The sequence below is a fragment of the Barbatula barbatula genome, assembly GCF_947034865.1.
Source record: "Barbatula barbatula genome assembly, chromosome: 1".
In the NCBI taxonomy this organism is placed as follows: domain Eukaryota; kingdom Metazoa; phylum Chordata; class Actinopteri; order Cypriniformes; family Nemacheilidae; genus Barbatula; species Barbatula barbatula.
This window is the reverse complement of record NC_136766.1, coordinates 22,716,018-22,740,912: the sequence shown is the minus strand read 5'-3', so window position 1 is coordinate 22,740,912 and position 24,895 is coordinate 22,716,018. Positions and strand designations below refer to the sequence as shown.

Below are 24,895 nucleotides of genomic sequence, written 5' to 3'. Positions count from 1 at the left end.
ACATATCGGTCATAGAGTATCTTAAACTTGGAAATTCAAAACAAAACCAGCAGTGGCACTTCCCGACCTGCACTGCGGCAAATGCATGATCTGACCGTTATTACAAAATACAAAAAATAAATATAAATTACCTAAACGAATAAACGAGACGGTAATAACAAGACTAGCTTATATTGACGCAAACGCAATAAATCCATTGTCGGAAAAAAATATTTTCAACCGAGGAAAATTTATATTTATTTTTTTATCTGCCCCGTGTCATCACAGCGGTAGAGCTGCTGCTGCTGCACATTGGCGCCATTTTCAAACTTAAGAGCCTCAGTGACTGGACTCTTCTAACAGCTACATTATTCCGCATTATGGGCTTTTTAAAATTCTTTCTTCAGGACCATTTACTACTTTAACATTTTAAAACGAAACTAAGCAATTGGAAAATTATTCTCACAAAAGGTAAGCAACTGTTACTGCTTATAAAATGTATAAAAAACAACTTTTATGACAACTTTCACCTCTTGTAAAACAACGTATTTTTACACACTTCGTCGACATTCCCTGCAAACCGCTTATTCGTAATTCGCCATGTGTTTCGTTATAGGTATATGTTTGCATATCGTGTAGAAAGAAAGAAATATCCAGCTGTTAACGTCAATATCATTTCGTTCGGTAACTTACTAGTTTAACGAATTTATGCGTTGAATTGCATTGCGTTGGCAAACTAATATTTGGCACCATTTCAATAAATAATTTTTTATTATTGTGATTAGAAAAAGCCAAAGCAAATATTCTTTTAACATGTTTAACAATTAATTTCCCAAATTTGTTGAAAACAGCGGGATAATGTCGAGGCAACTGATTATAAACTTAACGACGCTTTGACCATACCCGTAAAAAACGCAAAACCGAAATAAAGCACTCTTCGATTCTTTGTTACATGTTAGCCTGTAAAGACAATGATTCTCTAACAAGCTGAACCACTCCCCTCAGCTGCTGTCCCCTCACCCACAACCACGCATAAAGCTCCACAAACGTTACTTTCCCCTCTCGTTGCTTTTTATTAGAACAGTTTGCAGCGATTTCGTTAATCAAAACGTTGTGGAAAAGAATGGAAACGTATATTTATTACGGTTAACATGTCATTGTTACATCATTCTGTCCGTGGTACGAAAATCAAAATATTTCGGAAGACGACGAAACGTTTACAGACAATGTTCAAAGAATCTTTTTTCAACAGAGAGAATTACTAACTTGTCTGTTAAGGTCGTAGATGAATACGGCGCTTTGTCGTGGTTCATTAAAAATGTATGTAAAATACTTGGCAATGAATCAAAAGTTAAATACTTCGCTAGATTGTTATATAACATTTCCCCCACGACGTGAATTGTAAGAATATTGTATCTACAAGGTGCCTAACCCTCGTTTTTCAATAATATGCTATTTTGAAACATACACCCTTCTGAACACTTTTTTGCTGACTTTGATCACCCATTTTTATAACCCTTTCGTGTATGACGGTTAAGCTTGTCAACTTAACAAGAATATTCCAGAGGTTTATATTAAAGCTAACCTATTTATATTTTTCTACAAGTTGGTTTTGTTTCTGAAGGTACAGTCTTGTCCTGTTACAGCCATTTGAAGTCCGATCCATCTACAGAAGGCTTAAAATATATAAACAGTATTGCATTGTGGTTGAGTGATGTGACTGTGCTGTTTTTGAAGTGCCTAGTTTAATGCTAGTTTTAGTGTCATAGGTATTTTTTAGTCTTTACCATGACCCTGTGACCTTGTGATAAAAGTACAGTACATCTTAGTTTTCGCATGACTCTGCTTTAATGTATGCAGGTACGTGTTTTCCGTCTTTTCGTTTTCCGGAGTCGACCTATGTGTTCAAAAGATTTCCATTAAGGAAAATGGGACCGTGTGAAATGTCTTGACAAAAGTGATTCTTGTACTGGAATTTCAGAACATTTCTAGGATATCTAGCAGTGTGCTCTTAAAATATTTTGAACAAATAAAGAGTGCCTGGGTATGCCATGAAAGCTGTGCACCTGTTCCTAGATTATATATAACTCAATGTATGAACATATTTATTTTTACACTTTTCCATCTTTTGCCGCACACCTGCAAGAACTAGTTTTCAAATGGTTAGCCAATGCATGGCATGGACAGTTTGGATGTTGAAAAAATCTAATCAAATAGCTTGTGAATTTAAGTAGCTTTTTTGTCTTCGGGATATAGACAGTGCTTTTCAACCTTATTATTTATGACTATTTAGTGCTAGGCGTGTAGTACTTATTCTTTGTTATTTACATCAGATTCTTTATTTAAATAATGAATAAATCATTATACATTTTTGTGTATCTTATTAAATTTGTACTCTCAATTGTTTTAGTTGTCTAGTTTGTGTGTATGGTGCTTTTGTTTTAGTTGTAAAGATGGTACTGGTAGAAATAAAAGGACAAGTGAATGTATTGTATTGTCACCAATATAACTATTAATTTGCTGTTTCAGTTTTCTCTTTAAATTATTATAATATCAGTTGTTTTATTTTGTTTTGTATTATTAGCTATTTTAAGCCTTATGGTCACCAACAATAGTCAAAAACTAAAAGTCCATCTTCCAGAATAAAATGTAACTTTTCATAGCAATATAATAATCTCAGAAGAATGCATTCAGTACGTTGGTCTTTAATTATTCTTTTTTACTTTATTTTGAATTATCATAGAGGCCTTTGTCTTGTCTGGCTTGTGTGTGTGTGTGTGTGTGTGGGGGGGGGGGTTTGTGTGTAATGTTGGACCACAGTTGTCCTACTCAGTAAAACTATCTGTAGAACCAGATCAACATATTCTCCACTCTTTGTACCCAGCCTTGTACTACACACAAAACCCACAGAGACCCTGTATAAAATCCGTCTGTACTACGAGAATATCAAAGGCTAAAAACGTTGTAGTTTTAGCAGTTATTGTTTACTCCAAACTCTCTGACATCTGTGTTTGATCGTTCTGTTTTGTTGATTTTGTGGATAATGATTTAATAAACAGAATTCAAAATCTAGTTTTTTCCCCTTATTTAACAACATGATTAACTAGGAACACACCCTTGTTTGGTCGCTTGAGTTTGTGTTGTAAGTTGGTCCGCGGTGTAAAAACACCTCGACACGAACACTTTTCTAGTTTCATATCCCCTTTCTTGTGCGTCGTTGCAGTCGAGCCTTCTCCCTCTTTTGTTTCCCCCTCCCTCTCCGTTGGCTGTGTGAATGCTTTGGCAAGGCTACAAGAAATCAAGCAAGCGAGAGCTGCTAGCACTGGCGCGTCCCAGACACTAAGGCGCACAAATTAATTTTTTTCTCCCAAACTGTAGCACTAATGGTCCCCAAACTTCACAGTCTTCTAAGGGCACCCTGGGGTGAGGCCCTGATTTTTTTGGGGATTTTTCCTGTTCCCCTAAAATGTTCATTTTAATTGTAGAAACTGATGCCCCGGGAAAAAGGCTACAGCCCTTGCTTTTTATGCCTACCAAGTTCCTCAGGCAGCCTCACTAGCTACAGCTAAGCAGAGGCTGCACACTGCACTGGACTGCTGGTCTGGAGGTGAAAAGGGAGAGAAAGGGCTTTAATGGCTGAAAATGGGTGCTGGTGGACAAAAGGTTTAGGCACTTATTTGACTCTTGGAACCCCACCCCCAATCTGGAATGGGAGCCCCAAGCTCAGACGAATGGGTGTATTTTTGACCTGAAATTAAGACTTGGGATTCCCATTGATAAGTGTATGTGTGGGGTTGTTCTTCTATTTTAATCTTTTTGAAAAAAAATAAAAAAGCAACTAGATTGTTTAATTGTAGATTTAGCTTTGTATCTTTAAAGAATAATTAACTTAATTTACTAAGAATTTAATTGAGTTTTAGAAACTATGAAAGTGTTTTTAAGTACTTTGTTTAGACTTTTAAAATACAAAATATGTTGAACCTTATTGAATTAAGTTGGGTATTTGCTATTTTTTCTTCACCCAGGTGCAGGAGACAGACTACACTTCGAGAGGGGTCTTCAGCTGGTATCTTCAGGAATACCAGGCACCCTTTCCTCTCTTCTATTGTCTAATAGGCTGGAAAACAGGGATCGAGGGTAAGTGGAGCCTTTCCGGTATCTGTTTCAAAGCTTAACCAAAACGGCCTTTGGTCTAAGTGTGGGTATGCAAAGTAAGGCCAGGGTGTATGGCTGTCTATGTTAGTGTGTGAGCTTTTCTTTTTGGTCTCCCTCTCCCACCCATTTGCTGTCTATCCTTTTCTAATTTTCTCTCCCTCTCCTTTGCTAACAACCCCCCAACTCTCTCTCCCTCTCTCGATGAACGACGGGCAGAAGTAGACAGAAGCAGATGCATTCTGCAACTGTGCTTACGTGATCATTTGACTCAGTCCTTAAATAGGCTTTATTAGGTATTTGTTAGGGTGCATTTTAACTAAACTCACTAATAAGATTTAAATCATCATAGACCTTTTGAGAATGTTTGGCTGTTCTACAACACACATTTCGTACCATTTTGGAAGATAAACCTCCAGTTTTTTTTACTATGAAGGTTAACTTAATAATGAAGTCTTTTTTATCCTTGTAAATTGCAACAGAATTTTTATAATTAATTGTTGGCTCTTACTGACTTTAGAATTTTATCACACCTCTTTGGGTGGGGTGTGGTGTAACCAAAATAAAAACTTAAAAGTCCTTAAAATTCTTGTTGCTTCTTTTTATATAACATTGAAATATTTTATCTAAAAAGCTGAATTTCTGGGGCATCCGTTTTGAGCTAAATAAAAATACATGTAGTTTAAATTAATATTGTTGTGGTTTTCCTCTTTAATTAATCCCACATTTTAATGTTGTGGCATTGTTGTAGATGTAAGTTTTTTGTTGTTGTAAAAAATATAAACAAAATAAAACAAGATTATAAGAAAGTGCCAAATTCCTTCTGAAACATACCTTTAAAAAATACAACAACTTTCATCCTGTTATGTAAAACACACTTGCTTTCCCCATATTAATGAATCGATAATATACCCTGGCAGTGTCATAATTATACCTTTTAAAATTAGATATTGTCCCTGTTAAACAACCCCCTCATTCACTCCCACAATATTTTAAACAATCTGTGTTCTGCAATATATGGCACACCTTTACAATAGTCAAGATTTGTATTCCTTGTTTTTTTCTCTTCATATAGTTTGTGAAAATATTTTATTTATTTTTTAACCTGAACTATTTTTTTGCTCATAATCCTAAAATGAGTTTTTGACAACAATTACTTAAAATAATTTCAAATAGTTCTAATACTGCATGTGTAGTGGGATTAGATTTTATTAAATAGACTTTTACTTCAGATTTATTACAATAATTAATTTTGTTTTCCAGTAAAAGGTTAAAGTAAATGCAAGAAATTAGTTTTTACTTTATTTTACACACATTAGATTATTCCCATGTTGAAGATTGTTTTTGACAGGCGCTAGTTTTTACTCATCTCCCCATCCTCCATTTTGTCTTTATCCTCAACATCCATTTTAGGACAGTTTGTGTACAGTAACTCAAATATTAAGTCTCAAAGGGCTTTATTAGACTAGCATGAAAACATGTGGGTGACCACAAGCTTCCTCATGATTGTGTGGGCCAAAGGAATTGAAGACATTCTTCAATTCTTACTTTACTTTATTAAATGTTTTAAAACATAAGTGATGTCTACCCACATCTGTTCATGGTGGATTCTAATCAAACCTATTACAATGTAATTTATTCTTGAGTTATGGCATATGCATAATCCATTTTTATAATATGTTGAATTTGACATTTTATTTTGTTGCCTTTATTTTTGTTCTAGTGAGGAATACTGGAATCTGTCTGCATCTTTTATTTTGCCTAGAGTTCCCTGTAGCAGCACATCATGGTTTGTAAGTTTTAAGGGCAAATTCCAAATCATGATGTGCTGTCACTAGGAGCCTGGGAATTTCTCCATTAACACAACATCATTCTACACCTGCACTTGGTGTGGTATCAACAGGATTCCTACGGTTAAGCAAATAAAAGAATCTTTAAATTGTGATATCCAGGTCTACAACAGTCAGAAATGAACGAAACCTTCATACCTAATAGACAATACATAAATGTTCATAGTAAATACGATTTTTAATATTTTTTTAGGTTCATTTTCTTTTCTGTGCGATCGCAAAAAATACTCATGCACCATCACAAATGATGAGAAAAATCTTCGCAGAATTTAATTGGTCAAAGGGAGTGAGAACATTCAAAGTGTTCATCGTATCATAAGGTGCAGGGTAATAAATGCATCAAAGGTAAGATTTGTTTTAGCTGTATCTGACTATTAGTGATATGGCGTCTGTAGTTTTGTATGTAGAATTAGGTTCAGTTAAAACTGTCTTTTTGACTTGTGCATTACAATGTAATAAAGCAAATGGGTCTTTTCTAGAACAATATTATTACATGTCTAATACTAGAATAGTATTACATTTTTACAAATGACCAGATGCACAAAAGAAACACCAGATGTGGTCTCCTCAACTGGGAAATTACAAATTCTCTATTATAGTTGGCATTTTACGTCACTTTAATAGCGAAAAAAACATTTGATGGCTTTGTGTGCTTGACAGTAGCAGCACATCAATATTGGCAGCTACCCTCCCTAGGGTTGCCAGTAAGGTTTGTGCTGCTCCCGTCAGACAGACACACTCTACAACTCTATTCAGAGGAGTATGGAAACAACAGCTGTATTTCACCTTCATTACAGACTGATTTTCACTCATTTTTAAGTCACCTTTACCTTTCGGTCATCTGTATTAGAATACCTGGGCAAAAAGGGGGAAATATAAAAATTAGAGCCAAAACTTTGACTGGTTAAGTTTATTTATAATACACCAAAAACTTCAGTTATTTGTGCCACCTTCACTCTGCTTCTACAAAAGTGTAACAATCATGACTAGTTGGATTTATGAACTCACAAGGCCATTAAATGGGCAATGAGCAACGAGAACATGAGGTACATGGGTTGTTTCCCATACAGGGTTCAAGACTAGTCCTAGACCAAAATAAATGATAGAGCAGTCTTAACTGAAAACAGCTTGCACTGACATATCCTAAAACACATCAGTGCCATAGTTTTATCTTAAAATGCACACAAGCAATATTTTCCATAAGGCTTATTTGTAAAAACTACTTAAATGTCCTCATTTAACTAAGGCCTAGTCATATTCTAATCACTGTGCAGGAAACTGCCCACATAGTAATTGATCTTAATTGCTTTGTAACAATAATGAAGAGACTACATCGAGTATATCTTCACAACGGTTTCACACTACAACTTGCCTATTTTCAATCAATGTAAAAACACTTAAATATGTCATAATATGCATCTCATTTGTTAAAATTCCCTCCACACACTAAAACTGCATACATTACCCCCTACCTACATAACAGAGCTTAAATCACACTCTCGAAGATCTCAAAACTCTGGACTTTTGATAACACCTAGAATAACTAAATCCTCCAAGGGGGTAGAGCTTTCTCATACGTAGCACCTAAACTCTGGAACATCCTTCCTGATACTATACGAGGGTCAGACACACTCCCTCAATTTTAATCTAGGTTAAAGACATCTTTTCAGCCAGGATTCACTTAATGCAAAATATGCTAAATAAACCACTGGCAGACTGGAATAATTTACTCGAATAATCTTGCACAGTGCTGTGTTTTACCATTTTTGTGTTTTTCTTATTTTCTCCTGTAAAGCTGCTTGGGAACAATGCACATTGTGAAAAGCGCTATATAAATAAAATTGAATTGAACTGGTGAAATGATACTGAAGTGATACTCAAAATGATTGGAAGTTGCCACAGACACACTGTTCTAAAATATTTCTTTAGGAAATTGGTAAAAGGTTTAAATTTAAATAAAACCCTACTTTCTGAAAACATTTTAGCTGCAAAAGATGGCATCTTTATTTTTTGTTTGTGTATGTGTGTGTATAAGAGAAAATGCTACAAAATACTAATTCCCTTTAGGAATAATTAAAAGTACAATAATTGTTTAACTTAGCAATACAGTTTAACAAACAATGCCTCAACCACCAATATTCCAAGCCATTTAGCTAAAGGTTTTTCCCAAAGAAAAGTACATATTTTTATAATGTTTTTTTAAAAAGTTGAACATTGTACAATAATGCTGTTGCTGTTAAAATTGAAAAGTAGACATTTTTGACAGAATCGTAAGGTTTAGCAGTATATGCAAGCTTTCTACAATGATATATTATCCCTTTCTTTATCATCATCATATAAGTGCGTCTTCCTGAAAGAAAAGTTTGGATTACATAAAATCGTTTTGGGGGGGTTTGGAATGAACCCTCACTGATAGGACATGATTCATTTTCCAGTGGACGGTAAGCTAGAGTATAAGAATTTCAACGGGATAACAGAGGCAAGTCACTAGAATTCATGATGAGGCTGGAATCCAGATTTAAACTATCTGCAGAGGAAAAAAAATATATAGCTATTATTTTCCACATCAAAACTGTGTAGAAGACAACAGACATTTAGAAAAACAATCAGAACATGTCACCTAAGTAAACTTACATTTAGATATCCAAATTACAGTCACTTAGTTGAAAATATCCAAACTTACCTTGATCAAAATTGAGCTTTTTAGATGTGAGACCATCACCTAACCCTTCTATATCTACCAGATCACTGTTTGCATCAGAGTCATTCAATGCACTGAGAGTGACTTCTAGGAAACATAATATGAAACCTTTACATTTGACTAAAAATGATTAAATTAGTTCCAAGTAAAACTACACTCAAACATTAATATAAGCATAACATTGTACACAGTCATGCTCACCAGCTGTCTTTGATGACTTAATGCTAGATGGACATGAAGTTGGACCCTGTAAACCGGTGGTCACCACAACCTGAGATTTTGGCACAGCAATGACTTTAGGTGGTCCAGGTGTAGCCATAGAAACTGGTACCTTTTTGGTGCTCTTCTTTAAAGAATCTGTGGATAAAACTCCAGTGTCTTCATAAATCTTCCTCTTGACTGTTGTTTTCGTTTGTGCCCTTGTAATAGAAAAAGTATACATTACAACTGTGACCTACACAATATATAGTATTTTCAATTAACCCTTCTGACATATAGAGTGAGGTTAATAATTTGATCCCCTGCTGATATTGTAAGTTTGCCTGCTTACATAGAAAGGAAGGGTCTAAAGTTTTTATGGTAGGTTTATTTTAACTGATCCGAGACTTCAGGACAAATTCAGGAGAAAAATGTTATACAATGGTTATAAATTGATTTGCATTTCAGTCAGTGAAAGTATTTGATCCCTGAGCAAAACATAACTTTGTGGAGAAACCCTTGTTGGCAAGCACAGAGTTAAGACATTTCTGATACATTTAAGTCCACTCTTCTGTAAATCTTTATGGTTTCTTGACGCTCAGCAAATTTTTGTTTTAGCCTCCACAGATTTTCGATAGGACTAGGGTTTAGAGACTGGCTAGGATGTGCTTCTCCTTAAGCCACTCTTTGGTTGTCTTGGCAATATGTTTTGGGTCTTTGTCATGTTAAAGGTACATCAACGACCCATCTTCAGTGATCTAGTTAAGAGGAGTAGGTTCTTGCCCAATATTTTACAGGACATGGGCCCGTCCCTCAATGCAGTGAAGTCATCCTGTACCCGAGCAGAGAAAAAGCCCTGAAGCACAATGTTTCCAATACAGCGGTTTTCTGTAGGGATGGTGTTCTTGGGGTCATAGTCAGCATTTCTCTCCCTTCAAAAACAGGAGTCATTTTCTTCCTGTTTGACCACAGCACTTTCTCCTAAGCTTTTTCTGAATCATTTTGATGTTCTTTGTCAAACTTCAGATGAGCCGGGCAGGCTTTCTTGGTTAGGAGGACCTTGCGGGTGCTTCAGGATTTCAATATATTGTGGCATAGCGTGTTACCAATGGTTTACTTGCTAACTGTGGTCCCAACTGTCTTGAACCCATTAGCAAGCTTCCGTGTAGTTCCGTGACTTATCTTTAACCTTTCTCATAATCATCTTTACCCCATTGAAGAAATCTTGCAGGGAGCTACAGACCAAGGGCAATTGATAGTTATTTTGCACTTTTATTTCCAAATAATCACACCAACAGTTGTCTCCTCCTAACCAAGCTTCTATCTCTAGACTATTCAAGGTTTGTGCAGGTGTACAATCTTGTCCCTGACATCCTTTGAAACGTATTTGGTCTTGACCATGGTCCTGGAGAGGTTGAAATGGAAGATACAGTTCTGTTGGCAGGCATATTTTATATACATAACAAGCTGACTTGGGAGTACTTTCTTAAAGTGACAGGACTGATCTGTGGTCCATATAGGCACATAACCAATCTGTGGAGCCAGAATTCTTGCTGGTTGGTAGGGAATCAAATTGTTATTTCACTGACTGAAAAGCAAATCAATTTATAACTCTTATATACAATTTTCCTGGATTTTTGGTTGATATTTGGTTTCTATCAAACCTACCATAAAAATTATAGACCCTTCATTTCTTTGTAAGCAGGCAAACATACAAAATCAGCAAGGGATCAAATAATAATTTCCCCCACTGTACTAAACGTTTTAAAGTGTATTAAAATCTTTGGCTTTTCTAAATGTATACAAAAGATGTTAAATGGTCTACCTCTCCAGATTTATAGGACAAGACATGCCAAACCAAGGAGATAAACAAGTTCGCCTAATGATTTATTATTTAGCACCAATTTAATATTGGGTACCTTTAATATGTAGTAAATAATGAATGGGTATTACAAAAAGTGCACTGATAAAACATCATTAGGACAGCCTGATTCGGCGAATATACTAAAATAAATGAAAACTCACCCTGCTGGACTCATGTCTGCCACTGGATGCAGCTGCATGGTTAGCTCTCCTAATTTTGTGAATGCAGCTCCAGCTGCAGAAAAAATTTCGCCAACCTAAATGTATAAAATCAAGTCATGGTAACAGTTAGGTGAGATATGTTTCTACGTCATCGGTCCCAAAAACGTAAAATTTTATTCGTTTTCAAAACGGATTTCTGGTGGATCGTTAGCACACTAGCCAATAGCTGTATTAACAACATATCAAATCTGATTAATACCCGAGACGGTGAACATGAATCGTACCCCACCAAAAGAGAAAAAAAACACAAAAAATGGCAAACGATTAGATCTCAACAAAATTTACCTTGGTAGAGGCTGAAGTCATTGTTTTGATATAAAGCAGCGTGGTGGAGCCTGCGGTTTTAGGAAACGGCTGACTTGAGTAACAATCACTAACGTCAAAATATTGAGTTCATTCTTTTTAAACACTTCACGTGAAGCAAAACAAAAACATTTTTACTAAACGAACAACAGCATAAGTGCGCCATAAAGAGGACTCTTGGAAACAATGGCGCCTATTGGTCTTAAACCAAAGTCGCGAGACGTTATTGGTTAGCATCGGCGGGTTAATCAAAACATTCAATGCTGCGCTGAAACTACGCAATCATTTATGCAATGTCGTCGTTGAAAGTCTACATTTTCACAATTCCACAATCACGTAAAATTGTTATCTATTATAGTAAAAGTTGGGTTATCAAGTAGAGCAAAAGTTTTGTAGATAAAGAGGTCATACAAGTGTTTCTAAAATATATTTACTTTACATTTAGTCATTTAGTAGACGCTTTTATCCAAAGCGACTTACAAAGAGTTCGGGGAGCAATAAGCGATATGTCATAAAAGAGCAATAGTAATACAATTACTAGTTTCAACAAAAGCTAGAACACTACCTGTTGAGAGAAGAGGGTTAGTTTGCTTTTTAATATTAATATTTATATATAATATTAATGTATAGTAAATGCATAATATTATGAGTGGATAAGATTTATTTGTTCAGAGGGACACTTTTTTACGTTTATACATTCAGGATAAATATAATGACGGACTATATGTCAGCCCGTATTGTGATACACGACCGTTGTATTGGCGTATGCTGCCCTCTGGTGATGATATTTTTATTTGACATCAAGAACCACACATTCAATCACCTCTATTTGAATAGTCAATAACTGTTTATTGAGGTTGGGTTGGACAGTTCCTGGATATGGTGCCCAGACAATGCGGATATGACAATTAACACCATGCAGAAGATTTGCATGAATCTGTCAGTATATATGTTTGGCACTAATGTGAGTGACAGCAATATTTGGACCAAAGTAAAATAAAACAAACAAGAGCAATAATTACTATATTACATAGAAGTCAAAGTGCAACAAATGCAGAAAAAATATGCTTGCTCAGCCAAGTGCAATGTTGTTCACAGACAGATGTCTTTGTTGGCAACATTTGACAAAAATGTCTGTATTTATGACATTGCAAAAGCCATTCCAAAGTTAACAACTTGAACAAGTTATTAAAATAAAACAATAGTAAAAACGTTGGAAATTATCTGTAAGATAGCATATGGCACTCTTATATTGCTTTGATGAAACAGTTTGATATATATATATATATATTAATGATCAATATTGTCAAATCATGACCACTGCTTTTTTATATCAATCAAGACAGTGACATTACATGAGCATTAACGCATTCAAATATCTATATTCCTATACAAGTGTATTTTGTTATTGCTAACATCAATATATCTCTCTGGACTATCATAATATGGTATAACTATAAACTGTAATATTAACAATAGACATAAGCACTGATATTGTCAGAGAGAATAACAGTCAATTTTAAACCACAGAACACAGGGTGGGGGGGGGTCTAGGACATGCACAAGGAGATTTGTGGAAGATATATGTGGCCTCTCACTTGACAAGCGCAAGCCATCATTCAGACCCATTCACAAGATCACAAAATTATTTATAATTTATAGCTAATATTCTAGATATTTTTATTTAATTTGATATTTTTTAAGTATCAACATTACTATAGACAAAGGCTGAATGCTTAATGGCAACCTAATGGCAAATTATTTTGTGTGGTCAAAGACCTGCCCATCACAGTGTCTCATCACAACTCTCAGTCAGTTCCCTTTAAATTGTTACTAAAACTGTAGATAAATTGTACTGGACAAATATATTGTTTATGCCATAACTTTTTCACAAACTATATCAGACTACCATTCGCATATTCACTATGTAAATAATAAACATGAAAATGCAAACTGGGACAGGGTATACAACTGAAGTGACCACAATACATTCACACTGTAAAATGCAAAATAATAATTAATAATCCAGATTCACAGGCAAAATGGAAATATATGCAGCTCCACAAACGTAATAAATAAAAACAAATACATTCTCTGATGTAAGCAAACTAAAAACACTTCACATGATTTTGGATACTTGATGCAAACATGCAAATAACTTAACTAGAAAAAGACACAAATAATACAATAAATATGTGAAACGATTGGCTTTTGTAACCCTGTATTCGTCCCTTCACATCTTCCCTGTGACTGTGTTTTCCTACATCATCCTCCCTCTGCATCAAAGGGGGTGAAGGTGGGGCCGGAGAGATGGCTGACACAGCGGGCTGTCATTTCAAATGAGCACTAAGTAAATTACTCTCCCTCCATTATCGTAATGAGAATGCTTTCCCATCAAGAGGGGGAGACAGCGAAGGAAAAAAAAATATATTGACCCCTTGGCACACAGACAGCATTAGTCATACTCACCGTGCCTGCTATTTCTTTCTAATATAAAATTCTCAAACAAAAATGCCCATTTGAAGTCTAAACAAAGGCAAGGTGTTATTCAATAGTGGTTTTCTATATGTAGACACAAACTGGCTTATGTTAAGTAGTGGCTGTAAGATAAAAAATCTCTCTCTCTCTCTCACTCTCTCACACAAACACACACAAATAGTCATGCTGTGGGCATTCGAATGCATGCAATGTGTGATCAAACATTTAAGTACATTTAAACACACACACACACACACACACACACACACACACACACACAGAGACACGAGTCAGTACGCTTGGCCAGCATACATGAAATAGCTCCTGATTCCTGCATGAAGTATTAGTATATTGAGTTAGCCCACAGTCAGAAAGCAGAGACGGCAGACACACACAATAAAAGGTCACACAATAACCAGGACAAAGGTACACAGAAAAAGCGTAATAAATGTGGACAGTTAAACACATGGTGAAGCAGCCTATAAGAGGATAGGACAAAAAACCAAAACCTTTGAAAAGTCCTGAGGACCAGAGTGAATAAAGGTTTCCAGGTTCCAGTGGGAAAAGACAGACGTGCACACTCACTTGTCAGAGGTAATATAGCGCATATAACATTTTTTATATTTGATGACCATAGCACTTAATAATCTCTCATAGCAGCTTGTGTGTGTGTATTGTGTATACACAAATTATAATTTTGATAAGAACAACAATCTACAGGAAAATAAAACTGAACCTGAAAATGCAACATTCACAAATTAATTCTCATGCTTAGAGATATTTATGAATGGAAAGGTTTCATTTAGCTTTGGCAACCATTTCCATTCTGAAAAGAAAATATTAAGAAATATGGTCATCAGTCTTCGCTTTCTTTGATCTGTGCCTTTACATTTATGTCAGATCTGTACAGCGCTCTTGCTTGCTGTAATGGTCAAACTGGCTCTTCCAGTGCATCATATAAGAGCTCCAGCGGTGGAACTCCACTTTCCATTGTTGTTCAACATCATCAATGTTGTCTGGTAAGGGCAGAAAAAGAAGAATAAGCAGATTAAAGATGACCTGAGGAACCAAGGGTTAAAGCGATAATTCACCCAAAACAAAAATTCTGTCATGAATAACTTACTCTCTTGTTGTTCCAAAACTGTATAATGTTATGTTTGGTTGAACATAAAGAAAGATATTTGGATGGATGCTTGCAACCAAACAGTTCTTGGACCCTATTGACTATCATAGTAGGAACAATGAGAATGGTAGTCAAAAGTGACCCAGAATTGTGTGTTCAACAGAACAAAACAAATTATAAAGTAATTCAAGAACTGTTATAAGCAAGGACTGTTATAAGCATTCTTATAACGGAATATTTTCCTCTGTGTTTATCAGAACAAAGAAATGTATACAGATTTGGAACAACTCGAAGGTGAGAATTGTATCCCTGTAAAATGTGGGTGTGAAGATATAAACGAGAGAAAAAACTAAACTGAAAAGAAATAAAAACAACGATATAATCTACTATTCAGCAGTACCACAATTCGCCCAAATGTTCGCCCAGCTATTTAACTGAGCATTGGCCAAAGGCCCATCAAGTTTATGTCACTACAGGTAAGTTTGCACAACACTCTCAATGTTTATTGCTTCATATTCTGGTGTACTTCGACAACACTTTTGGCACAGGCTATTTGTTTAGATTCAGAGCAAAAAGACCCATGTGCAGAGACAAGCCAATGGATTTATATGGTTTATATTTATGGCCAGAACTGTATGTTCTTCAAGCATCTGCCCACACACGGAAACAAAAAAATTAGAATTGTTTTGTTAATGCAAACATGTGTCATAAACTGCGACAGCCTAAATGGCGTAAGGGGAGTAAGGTTACAACGAGAACTTTAAGGCAAGCTCTCACTATGCAATTTTGGGCTGGATTTTGCTGTCACAGACATATTTCTAAGGTCTGCATCAAAAACCCAGGAACGCAGCCAAATTGGTACTTTTTATATTTCTACAAATTGGTAGAACACAGCAATATGTTCCAACTTTCTTGATATGATTTGCAACTAATCCAGTCAATCACAGTGTAGGCGTTATAACTGTAGAAAGCTTGATCAAGTTATCACATGGAAGAATTCAAATTTACTGTCATATATTCATTAACAAATATCGTATAAAGGATGTAAAACTTGTAAACTATCTAGAAGAAACAAGTAAATAAAATAAAGAAAAGGTTTCAACACTTCATACTCCATCCCAGTAGGTCAGGGGTTCCCAAAGTGGGTGTCGCAAGTCCACGAGGCTGGGGTCCCAAGATGTCATAGACATAATTGTTTTTAATTATTAGAAATATTGTATGTAATGGATAAGTGTAACAAAATATAAAAATATTTGTTAAGTTAAAAATAAAACCAGGCAAATAAAAAGACATCAGCCTCAGGAATCTTCGATCCCGTTCCCTGAGATGATTACGTCACATTAACGACATTAGCAACCGCATTAGGTCAGGTGCAGCAAGTCCATTTACAGCACCATGTTAAACAGTCCCATGTGCATGCAGATTATTTTTCAGGCTCTAAATTTGGGATTTTCTTATTTGTCGAAATTAAACGTCGATTAATATCTACAAATAAAAATGCAGGGAGGCCAGCGGAGGATGCCAGAGAAGCGCCGCAGTCAGAGGGGCCATCGTCCTCAGGTACAAAAAGAGGCACATCCATCAACATTTGATTCGGTTTGATGAAATCAGACCATCTGTAGTAATAGTTTATGTATAAAAACAAGTAGATAATAAGTAAATAACTATAATATTATGTTTGACTGTGCTCTTTTGTGTTGTCATTACGTTCGGGTAGAATAGGTGCATGTGTGCATTTGTGTGCAACGTTTGTATACTACATCCGAGGATAGTCTGGGTCTCGAGTCACTGTTATTTTGGGGGTCGCGGACTGAAAGGTTTGGGAACCCCTGCTGTAGGTGGCAGAATTTTCCGAACTGATGATTTGCCAATGCCATCAAACTGGAATTTAAATGTTAATGTAATAATAAATTATGTTTATTAGTTTTTTTTGGTTCTGACTGTTCCTTGACTGTGTCTTGCCGTTTGTGCACTTTGTTTGCATTGTGTTGTGAAGCATGCAAGTCAGATGTCAAAAAACCTTGTTGTGTAGTTTGAGTACCACAGCGAATCAGGTAGTCTCAAAGTTCCATAGTGTGAGCTTGCTTAGCATTTATGATGAGTTTTCCTCTCCTAGACTGCAATACATTTCAATGATCCATCCTTAAAACGAGTCTGCAGTTTCTCACCTTCAAACTAAACTGATCATTCATATTAGTTTTGTGTTAATAACAAACATAAAAGCTTTGTATAAATACATGAAAGACTATACTGGCAAAGATGGTTCATTACCTGTGATGTTAAGCAGTCGAGGAAGGAAGCGGTTCCACAGAGCACAAGTCTGTGTTCTCAGACCCTTGTGCACCTTCATTGGCTCCGTGTTCAAGCCCACATGCTTTTGCTCAGACGCTGTAAACTGAGGCCACCTCTTCCGATTGTCTATGGTGCCGTCGGTGTTCATGTTAGGATTGCTTCACGGGGAGAGATAAAAAAAAGGAGGGCATTGAGTTTACCTTCAAGGCAATATACTATAAATTCAGTGGGTGTTGTAGCTTCTGTTATATCTTTACCTATGTTTTTATCTCTTACCCAGTGCGTGCGAAATTGGCCCAGTATCTCATCATACGTCGGCTAAGTTTCTCTTCTTCTGTCGTGTAATTCAGCCTTTTCTCTAAAGGTAGGCCAAACACGAACTCAATCTCATACCCATGCATTACACCCATCCACTCAGGCCAGGCCAGGTTTGAGGCTCGATGGTCAAACAGGTAAAGATACACAGCACCTAAGAACAAGGAGGTGTATAGAAAGTTATCACATTTAAGGTGTATTTGCTCGCCCCTGTTTATTCCAGGGGTCTTGGACTGGAATAAACTGTGTGGACAAGATTTTAGCAGCACGGATGAAATGCTACACAGTTGATATTGCATGTGATATCAACATAGAGGGGCGAGTACATTATTTTAATCTGTCAAAGTCTTTTCTAAATGCTTCCATGACCCTCTGCCTTAAAATTATATTCCAAATACTTAACCAACATGATACGACACCACTTTGTTAGTCAAATAGAAAGAAATTCTACTCAAACTACAAGTATTTCAACGTTACTGCTGTAACACTATCGAGTCTTACCATGAGAGTTGCCACTGTTGTAGCCTGTTAGTCCAGCGTTTCCCCAGCCCTGTGACCCTGGTACTGCTCCTGGCTGGATATGGAAACCAGCGTGCTGGGCATACGTTTTGGCAAAAGTCTGTAGAGGACAGATAACATTTTGATCTCCTACAATATCATCCATGGCATCACGGTTCTTTTGAGGGTTGTTCTCATCCATCCAGTCCGTATACTGAAGTACAACTGCCTCCAAACCAATTTCATTAGCATGAGGAACCCCCATCTTCACACCTTCTAGGAAGTCCTCTCGTGAAATCAAACTCTCGTTGTCTTTGCTGAACCCAGGTGCACCATACACTAAGAAATAAGATCCTTCGTCCTGATTCACACCCATCAGCACCTGAGTATATTTGAAGTTTCCTGAGCTGAGCATGGCTTCGGGGTTGTCGGGGAGGAACACTCCATCTATGACAGGTACAAAGGAAAAGCGGAAAAGGCTGCTATAGGGGAGTACTTGCCATTCTTGATCAATGAGTTCTTGTGGATCCTTGTTCCTCAGGCAGTCGATCAGCTCAGTGTCAATACCCTCACCACAGCCAACAAGCTTGCCCAGCATGGTGGCCCTCCGACGGGCCTCATCAAAGTTAACGGTAGCCCAGGGCGCGTTAGGAACACCACTCTGCATTATGGCACGTGTGAATAAATGCCGACTGTCCGGTGACAGAAGATGCATGCCCACTGATGCTCCCCCAGCACTTTCGCCAAAAATAGTGACCTGTTTTGGGTTACCTCCAAAAAAGTGAATGTTATCTTGTACCCACTGGAGGGCCATCCTCTGGTCAAGGAGACCAACATTTCCCGGAGCCTCTGAGGAACCATTAAGTGTAAGGAATCCAAAAGCAGCGACACGGTAGTTCATTGATACAACCACCACCTTTTCAGAGTATGCCAAGTACCGGCCGTCGTACACATCAAGAGAAGAGGAACCACTATAGAAGCCACCACCATATATCCAGACCATCACTGTGAGGTTCTGTGGCCTAGGAGAAGAAGGCACCCACACGTTAAGGTAAAGGCAGTCCTCACTCATCCTTTTGTTGGGGTTCCACATCTCAGTGCCCGGAAAGCCTGGGTAAGAGGTGTCTACAGACTGATAACAGGCATTTGGGTAGTCTCTTGTCTCCAAGACACCATTCCATGGCTTTTTGGGCTCTGCTGGCCTGAAACGTGTCTTCCCAGTAGGAGGCTCAACATATGGGATGCCTAAGAAAGCAACCACATGATTCCGGTCTGGAACAGGCAAGCGTACACCTTGCACACGGCCCAACCTTGTTGATACAGTGAGGTCAGATTCGCTCTGTGCGAGACAGCAGTGGAAAAGGAACGTGAGGAGCACAGAGGGCAGAAGAAAAATGTCTGAAGTCTTCATGATGACGTTTCCTTTTTTTTATTAGGGAAGTTTTGCTCTCACTGTTAGCTAAGCTCAGAATGATCTGTGAATGAAAAACAGAAAATGGGATAAGACAACAAAATTGGTGTCCAGGAAAGGATGCATTTAAAGAGGGTTTCAGTTAAGAAATCATATATATATGAAGAAAAATGACTGAACAACTAACCAGATGTGATGCAATACAGTGACAGGCAGTAAATGGTAACTCTTCTGGTTTTGCCCTGATGTATAAGTCGCTAGGTTTCAGCCTCTGCTGTGTCATACCAAGTCACCCTTCCCACACCCAAAACTCATTAGACCTGTTACACATCAGTCCTCATGTAGAAAGTACATTTAGTTTGTTTGCTTATTTTGTTTAAACTGAAGGGATTAGGCATACACTTTTAATTGATTTCAGTTTGGACAGACAAAATCGCCTGTTGCTGGAATCGGCGAGTCAACCATGCCTTGTTAGGGCAAGGTGTGTGACAGTAAGACAGACCGCTGACAGCGATTTATAGGCCAAACAAGCAACATAAAAAGTGGCAAGCCAAAAAGTGATTAATGTGAATAGATATAATGCAACATGAAAGACCCTTGTATGATTGGTTGTTACTGCACATTAATTTCACTTCTAAGACCCACAACGCACTTTTGACATGAATGTTTGTTTCACGTGTTGCCTGGTTGCCATGATGACTGGATTAGTTCTGGGGCACACTTAGGATGCACATGCATTTGACTGCAGCTGTGTGTCTGTTTAAATGAGGCTATTTCTGTTCCCCTGCCTCTTTTGCTCATATGGGGTTCTATTTTTAAGGGTGTCACATCTTCCATTTGTCCATCTGCCTAACTTTCCATGTAACCCTTTCTTTGCAAACACGTTTGCTACACAAAGAGTCACATAAGTGTAGACTGTGCTTAAGCAACCTAGATTTTAGACAAACAAAAAGTGTATATTTTTATACAATCTATTGTAATCTATTGGCGATTTCAGACAACAAGAAAGATTATTTTGTAATTAATGGTGAAAGGCGATTGAGGGTATGCAATGCAATTGATCAGTCACAGCCTCTCAACAGATTTATTATTATCATGAAAGACAGCTGCTTGCCGGAAATGGGGGGCAAGGGCAGCTGTAAGCATTGGGGATAGACTGCAGAGGGGAAGAGGCCGCTTAAATTAGATCCTGGAATCCATGTGTGAAGTTTACTGAGGAGTTTACTTTCAGCTTGAGATTAAACGTTGTTGTGCACACCATATTTATTTTAATTAATCACTCACTTTTGTAACTTTTCCAGAAATGCTTTTGTGTGTGGTAGGATTAGGCCCAGTCAAAGCTTTGACACTTTTACGAGAAACCATTAAGCACATCTAGGCTAGTCTTTCTCTGGATTTGTCACAATCATTGCCAGCAAACTTTGTTGCCATGGAAATTATGAGCCTGCACTATCCCTCCTCTCCTGTTTGTACATTGTGTTTTCACTTAGTAGTTACAATACATGTTTTTCCATTGCTTCTCTCTTTAATTAGTTATAGTTCTTATTGTCTTCTTTTACAAAATAAATGGAAAGATTACTATGACGCATATGCATACGCAATATTGGTTGAGGTATCCAAGCAGGCAAGATTTCCAGGCCTCCTCACAGACATCATGGTGTCTAAAGACATTGTTAAATTGGTCCATCCGCGCATAGTGGCTCAGTTGAATCATTTAGAAGCAACATGTGCAAAAAACAAACCAAAATACAGACTTTAGTCGATATATTCTCCAGTCTGTCAGTGTATGCCGTGTGTTCACGAGAGCACTTCGTCTTCTTGGACGAGAGCACTTTTCCGTGTTATGAGTCAAACGGCGGCATCCAATAGCAACGGTAACCCCATGCAGCGTTCGGCGCACAAACCTAATACGCATGCGCCAAAGCGCTCTCATCCAAGAATATGAAGGAGTGCTTTCGTCAAGGAGAATATATCAATTAAAGTCTGTATTTTGGTTTGTTTTTCACACATAAAGCATTCGCATCAATTAAAAAACACTCAACTGAGCCACTATGCGAAAACTTACACCATGATGTCTATGAGGAGGCCTGGAAATCTGGATGTCACCTAAATATCTTCATTTGTGCTCAGAAGACGCTGGAAGTTCTCTAAACATGTTTAACGTCATGTGGGTGAGAAATAAAATCACACTAAGTTGATTTTTGGGTGAACTTGCCCTTTAAGTTTGGTCACCCACTAAAATGTATATTTGAGCTGTCTTAGATGAAAATAACATGCCCTGAAATATCTTAAGATACATCAGTCCCATTGTTTTGTCTCATGATGAACACCAGTAATGTTTTTGCTAGTGCATTCTTTTATAAAAGCTACTTAAATATACTAATTTATCTTAGGCCTAGTCTTAAAATACATTTACATTTAGTCATTTAGCAAAATAAGCCTTGTCTTTGAAACGGTCCATAGTTTACTGCAAATTACCAGCATACAACAGCAACAGATACACAGAGAGAGCAATTACACTCATAGCACATCGTGCACACTTCTTTCACAGGTTAACTTGCATCTCAGTGAAAGCAAGATCAAAAGAAAAACAACTATTTATTGTGCCCATCATGTGCCGTGACCGACAGACATTTCCAAATGGATGATTTGATGTGAGCAACAGAGACAGATTTACATTAACGCATTTGGCAGATGCTTTTATCCAAAGGGACTTACATTGCATTATCCTACACATTGCATTATCCTACACATTTATACATAGGTATGTGCAACCGCCTGGGATCGATCCCACAACCTTGCGTTGTTAACGCAATGCTCTTACCACTGAGCTGGTATTTTCCGCTAGGTAGTTTGTCCGTCTAAACTTTTTTAAAACAGTTAACCATAAACAAAACGAACAATTTTACCCGTGTCAACAGCAATGAGAAATGTGCATTAAGTAAACTATTTTGGAAGAAATTAAGAAATGCTTGCGGAATGTGTGTATTGTTTATGGCCTATTAACATATTAAACTCGTGGAAAACGCAGGATGCGCCGCTTTTCACAGAGCCGCGGCCAACTATCAAATGTGTGCATCATCCGCGCTCGCGGCGCTTGCTTTGGCATCCAGTGTCCAGCTCAAAAAAGCGTAAATCATTAGAGAGTAAGACATTTTTATCCATAGGAAACGGATTTTAAGTGTAATGCACCGCAACAGCCAAGTGACCTTCCCCAAATGACAGTTTGGGAACACACTAGAGTTGGAGTCGAAAAGTGGAACCGCCCACTATGATATATATATATATATATATATACATATATAATATTTATACAACGAGTTATAAAAGAAACAATTGATTAAAGTATTGTTTTTGTCCCCACCACTTTTCTAAACAAGTTTTGGCCACTGGTCGCACTAGAAAAACAGAAATGATGGTATGTTTGCAAATAAGGAATTCAGCGTTATTTACAAGCAGGACTGGGACAATCGGGTATGGACGAGTCTTCAACGTTAACCTTTAAGTGGTAGAACATCATAGGAGACTGTAAGGTTACAAGAAGGTTACAGGTTACAGACTTAATTTTAGTAAACCGGGGCCTCTGAGTGCGCGTGCGTGCATGTACTCTCGAGCGCACGCACCAATTCTCTCTCCAGCACGTCAAATTTTCCAAGCCATATAATCTCACTATTAAATGCACGCGCATCCTACAAGTACGATGTTCTTTATTGTTTGCTTGTTTTATCGTGACAAGCCGTTCCCACGATCCGGTCTTTATCTGTAATATTTAGCGGACCCCGTCAGATAACCACCAAATAAATCCAGCGACAAATATGATTGCAATTATGCAACATTACAATAACACACCATACGTGTTGGCGTGCATGATAAGAAAATGCATTAAGCGACATATACATATTGGCCTATAATAAATGAGGTATATTTTTTTTATTAAAAGCTTTGCTGAACCATTCGCATTGCAGGATTGTGTAATGAGAATAAAACAATAATAACAACATCAGGCAAATGATATTTCAACATAACAAACGCTACAAAATCATACTGCATACACAGATCTGCAAACTATTTCAATGGCAGTTTTGCGAAAATGATCTTTATCACATCTTTAACAAATAATAATGTACAAATACCCTCAAATAGGCGTCAGTGTATTGGTAAATGCGCTGCAAAACGAAACAAACACGCGACGCGCAGTAGCCAAATGAATACACACTAAACTCTCCATCTCTTTTTATTTTTCGTGTGGGAACAGTCCGCCCTTCTTAATATACTACATCGAAGCCAGTACCTGGCGATCCCCGTTCCCAAGCCGGCTTTGCGTCAGTGTCGGTCCCCAGGGCTCTTCCCCTCCTCTCCTTTTCCTTCAGCGAAGACAGCCAGATTTAGGTGCCGTGCAACGAGACTGGGGTTGTATGGAGAAGTAAATTGTAATCTCGTCCGTCGGGTTTGAACGCTTGATCCAGCCCCTGGCGGAACTAGGCAAAGACAGATCTGTGTTGTGATTCGTGCTGCTATACTGTGTCGATAGGGGGAGACTCCTTATAATAACCATAATCGTCTGAAAAAAACAAACAAACTGTTGTAGAGATCTCGCGAGAATTACCGCCACTGCTGTCCTCGCGACTGTCCTGCTTTGCATAGATGCGATTCACATTATTTATTGTTTTATATCATCATGTAAGTAAATACCCCACAGTGCTAAACACATTTGTTTTGTTTACCTTTAACACATAATTCCACCTAAACTGGTCGAAATGTGTTTAAGTAGGCCTATATATGACAAATTATTTATATAGCACAATTCATTTCAACTTCTGTTGACCAATGTGTTTTCCAGTAAAAAATACAAACAAGAAAATCAAACAAAGAAAACATTCAAATATCCCATCAGCCATACGCTAGAGAAAATAAAATAATAATACTTACTATATAAGACCTATTTTATATTTTTGACCTCTTGTTTAATCTGAGATTCGATTTAGCGGGTGTTCATAAAAGGCAAAGACGAGTGGAAATAGAGAAGGTCTGCTGATATTTCATTACAATTAAAAGCTGATTTTCTTCACCAAAACATTTATCTCATGTCCTCTAAACATCATGTCCTAGAACAGCAGTAAGGAAAATAAAAGAAAAAATATACATGAGAAAGGGATGCTGGATGTTTGCGTATGCGTTTGCAGCTGCTTTTGAAGAAATGTGCTTTTTGTATCGATTCAGTGTTCTTGTAAATGATCAAAGAGACAAAGTCAAACCTCAGTCAGGCAAAAGGCTATCATCATCAGATGTAAAGAGTTAGATTTACACCACCCTTCTTAAAGTTATTAGCTAGATTGCTGTATTCAATCCAGTGTAGATGATGTAATCTTTGAGTTGATCTACTCTAAACTGGAGTAAATCTATTGAGAAGCTCAGTACTGCTCACAGCATTCCCTGTGATACAGTATTGAAAAAAAACAAAGCTAACAGGTTGTATAGTTCAAGGCCCCCCAAAAAGTGTTTAGTTGTGC

The 24,895-nt window shown here is 37.3% G+C and overlaps 2 protein-coding genes across 6 annotated transcripts; both read right to left on the bottom strand.

Moving 5' to 3' along the window:
• Positions 1-6,227: 6,227 nt before the first annotated feature.
• LOC306895691 (BPTF-associated chromatin complex component 1) lies at positions 6,228-11,500 on the bottom strand. The gene is made up of 5 exons (XM_079459135.1): positions 11,251-11,500; positions 10,906-11,000; positions 8,884-9,101; positions 8,665-8,769; positions 6,228-8,508 (listed from the first exon to the last, which is right to left on the bottom strand). Exons 1-5 carry the CDS (start codon positions 11,269-11,271, stop codon positions 8,444-8,446), a joined length of 504 nt encoding a protein of 167 aa, XP_079315261.1. The 5' UTR covers positions 11,272-11,500; the 3' UTR covers positions 6,228-8,443.
• A 1,035-nt stretch (positions 11,501-12,535) lies between these two features.
• On the bottom strand, positions 12,536-23,903 carry ache (acetylcholinesterase (Yt blood group)). 5 transcript variants are annotated; one of them, XM_079456173.1, is made up of 5 exons: positions 23,677-23,903; positions 17,978-19,449; positions 17,438-17,630; positions 17,141-17,319; positions 12,536-14,762 (listed from the first exon to the last, which is right to left on the bottom strand). In XM_079456173.1, exons 2-5 carry the CDS (start codon positions 19,383-19,385, stop codon positions 14,638-14,640), a joined length of 1,905 nt encoding a protein of 634 aa, XP_079312299.1. In that variant the 5' UTR covers positions 19,386-19,449; positions 23,677-23,903; the 3' UTR covers positions 12,536-14,637. The 5 variants fall into 5 exon arrangements, with proteins under 5 accessions (XP_079312299.1, XP_079312301.1, XP_079312300.1 ...); XM_079456175.1 differs by having other exon boundaries at positions 19,573-23,895; XM_079456176.1 differs by having other exon boundaries at positions 14,630-17,049; positions 23,677-23,888.
• Positions 23,904-24,895: the final 992 nt, after the last annotated feature.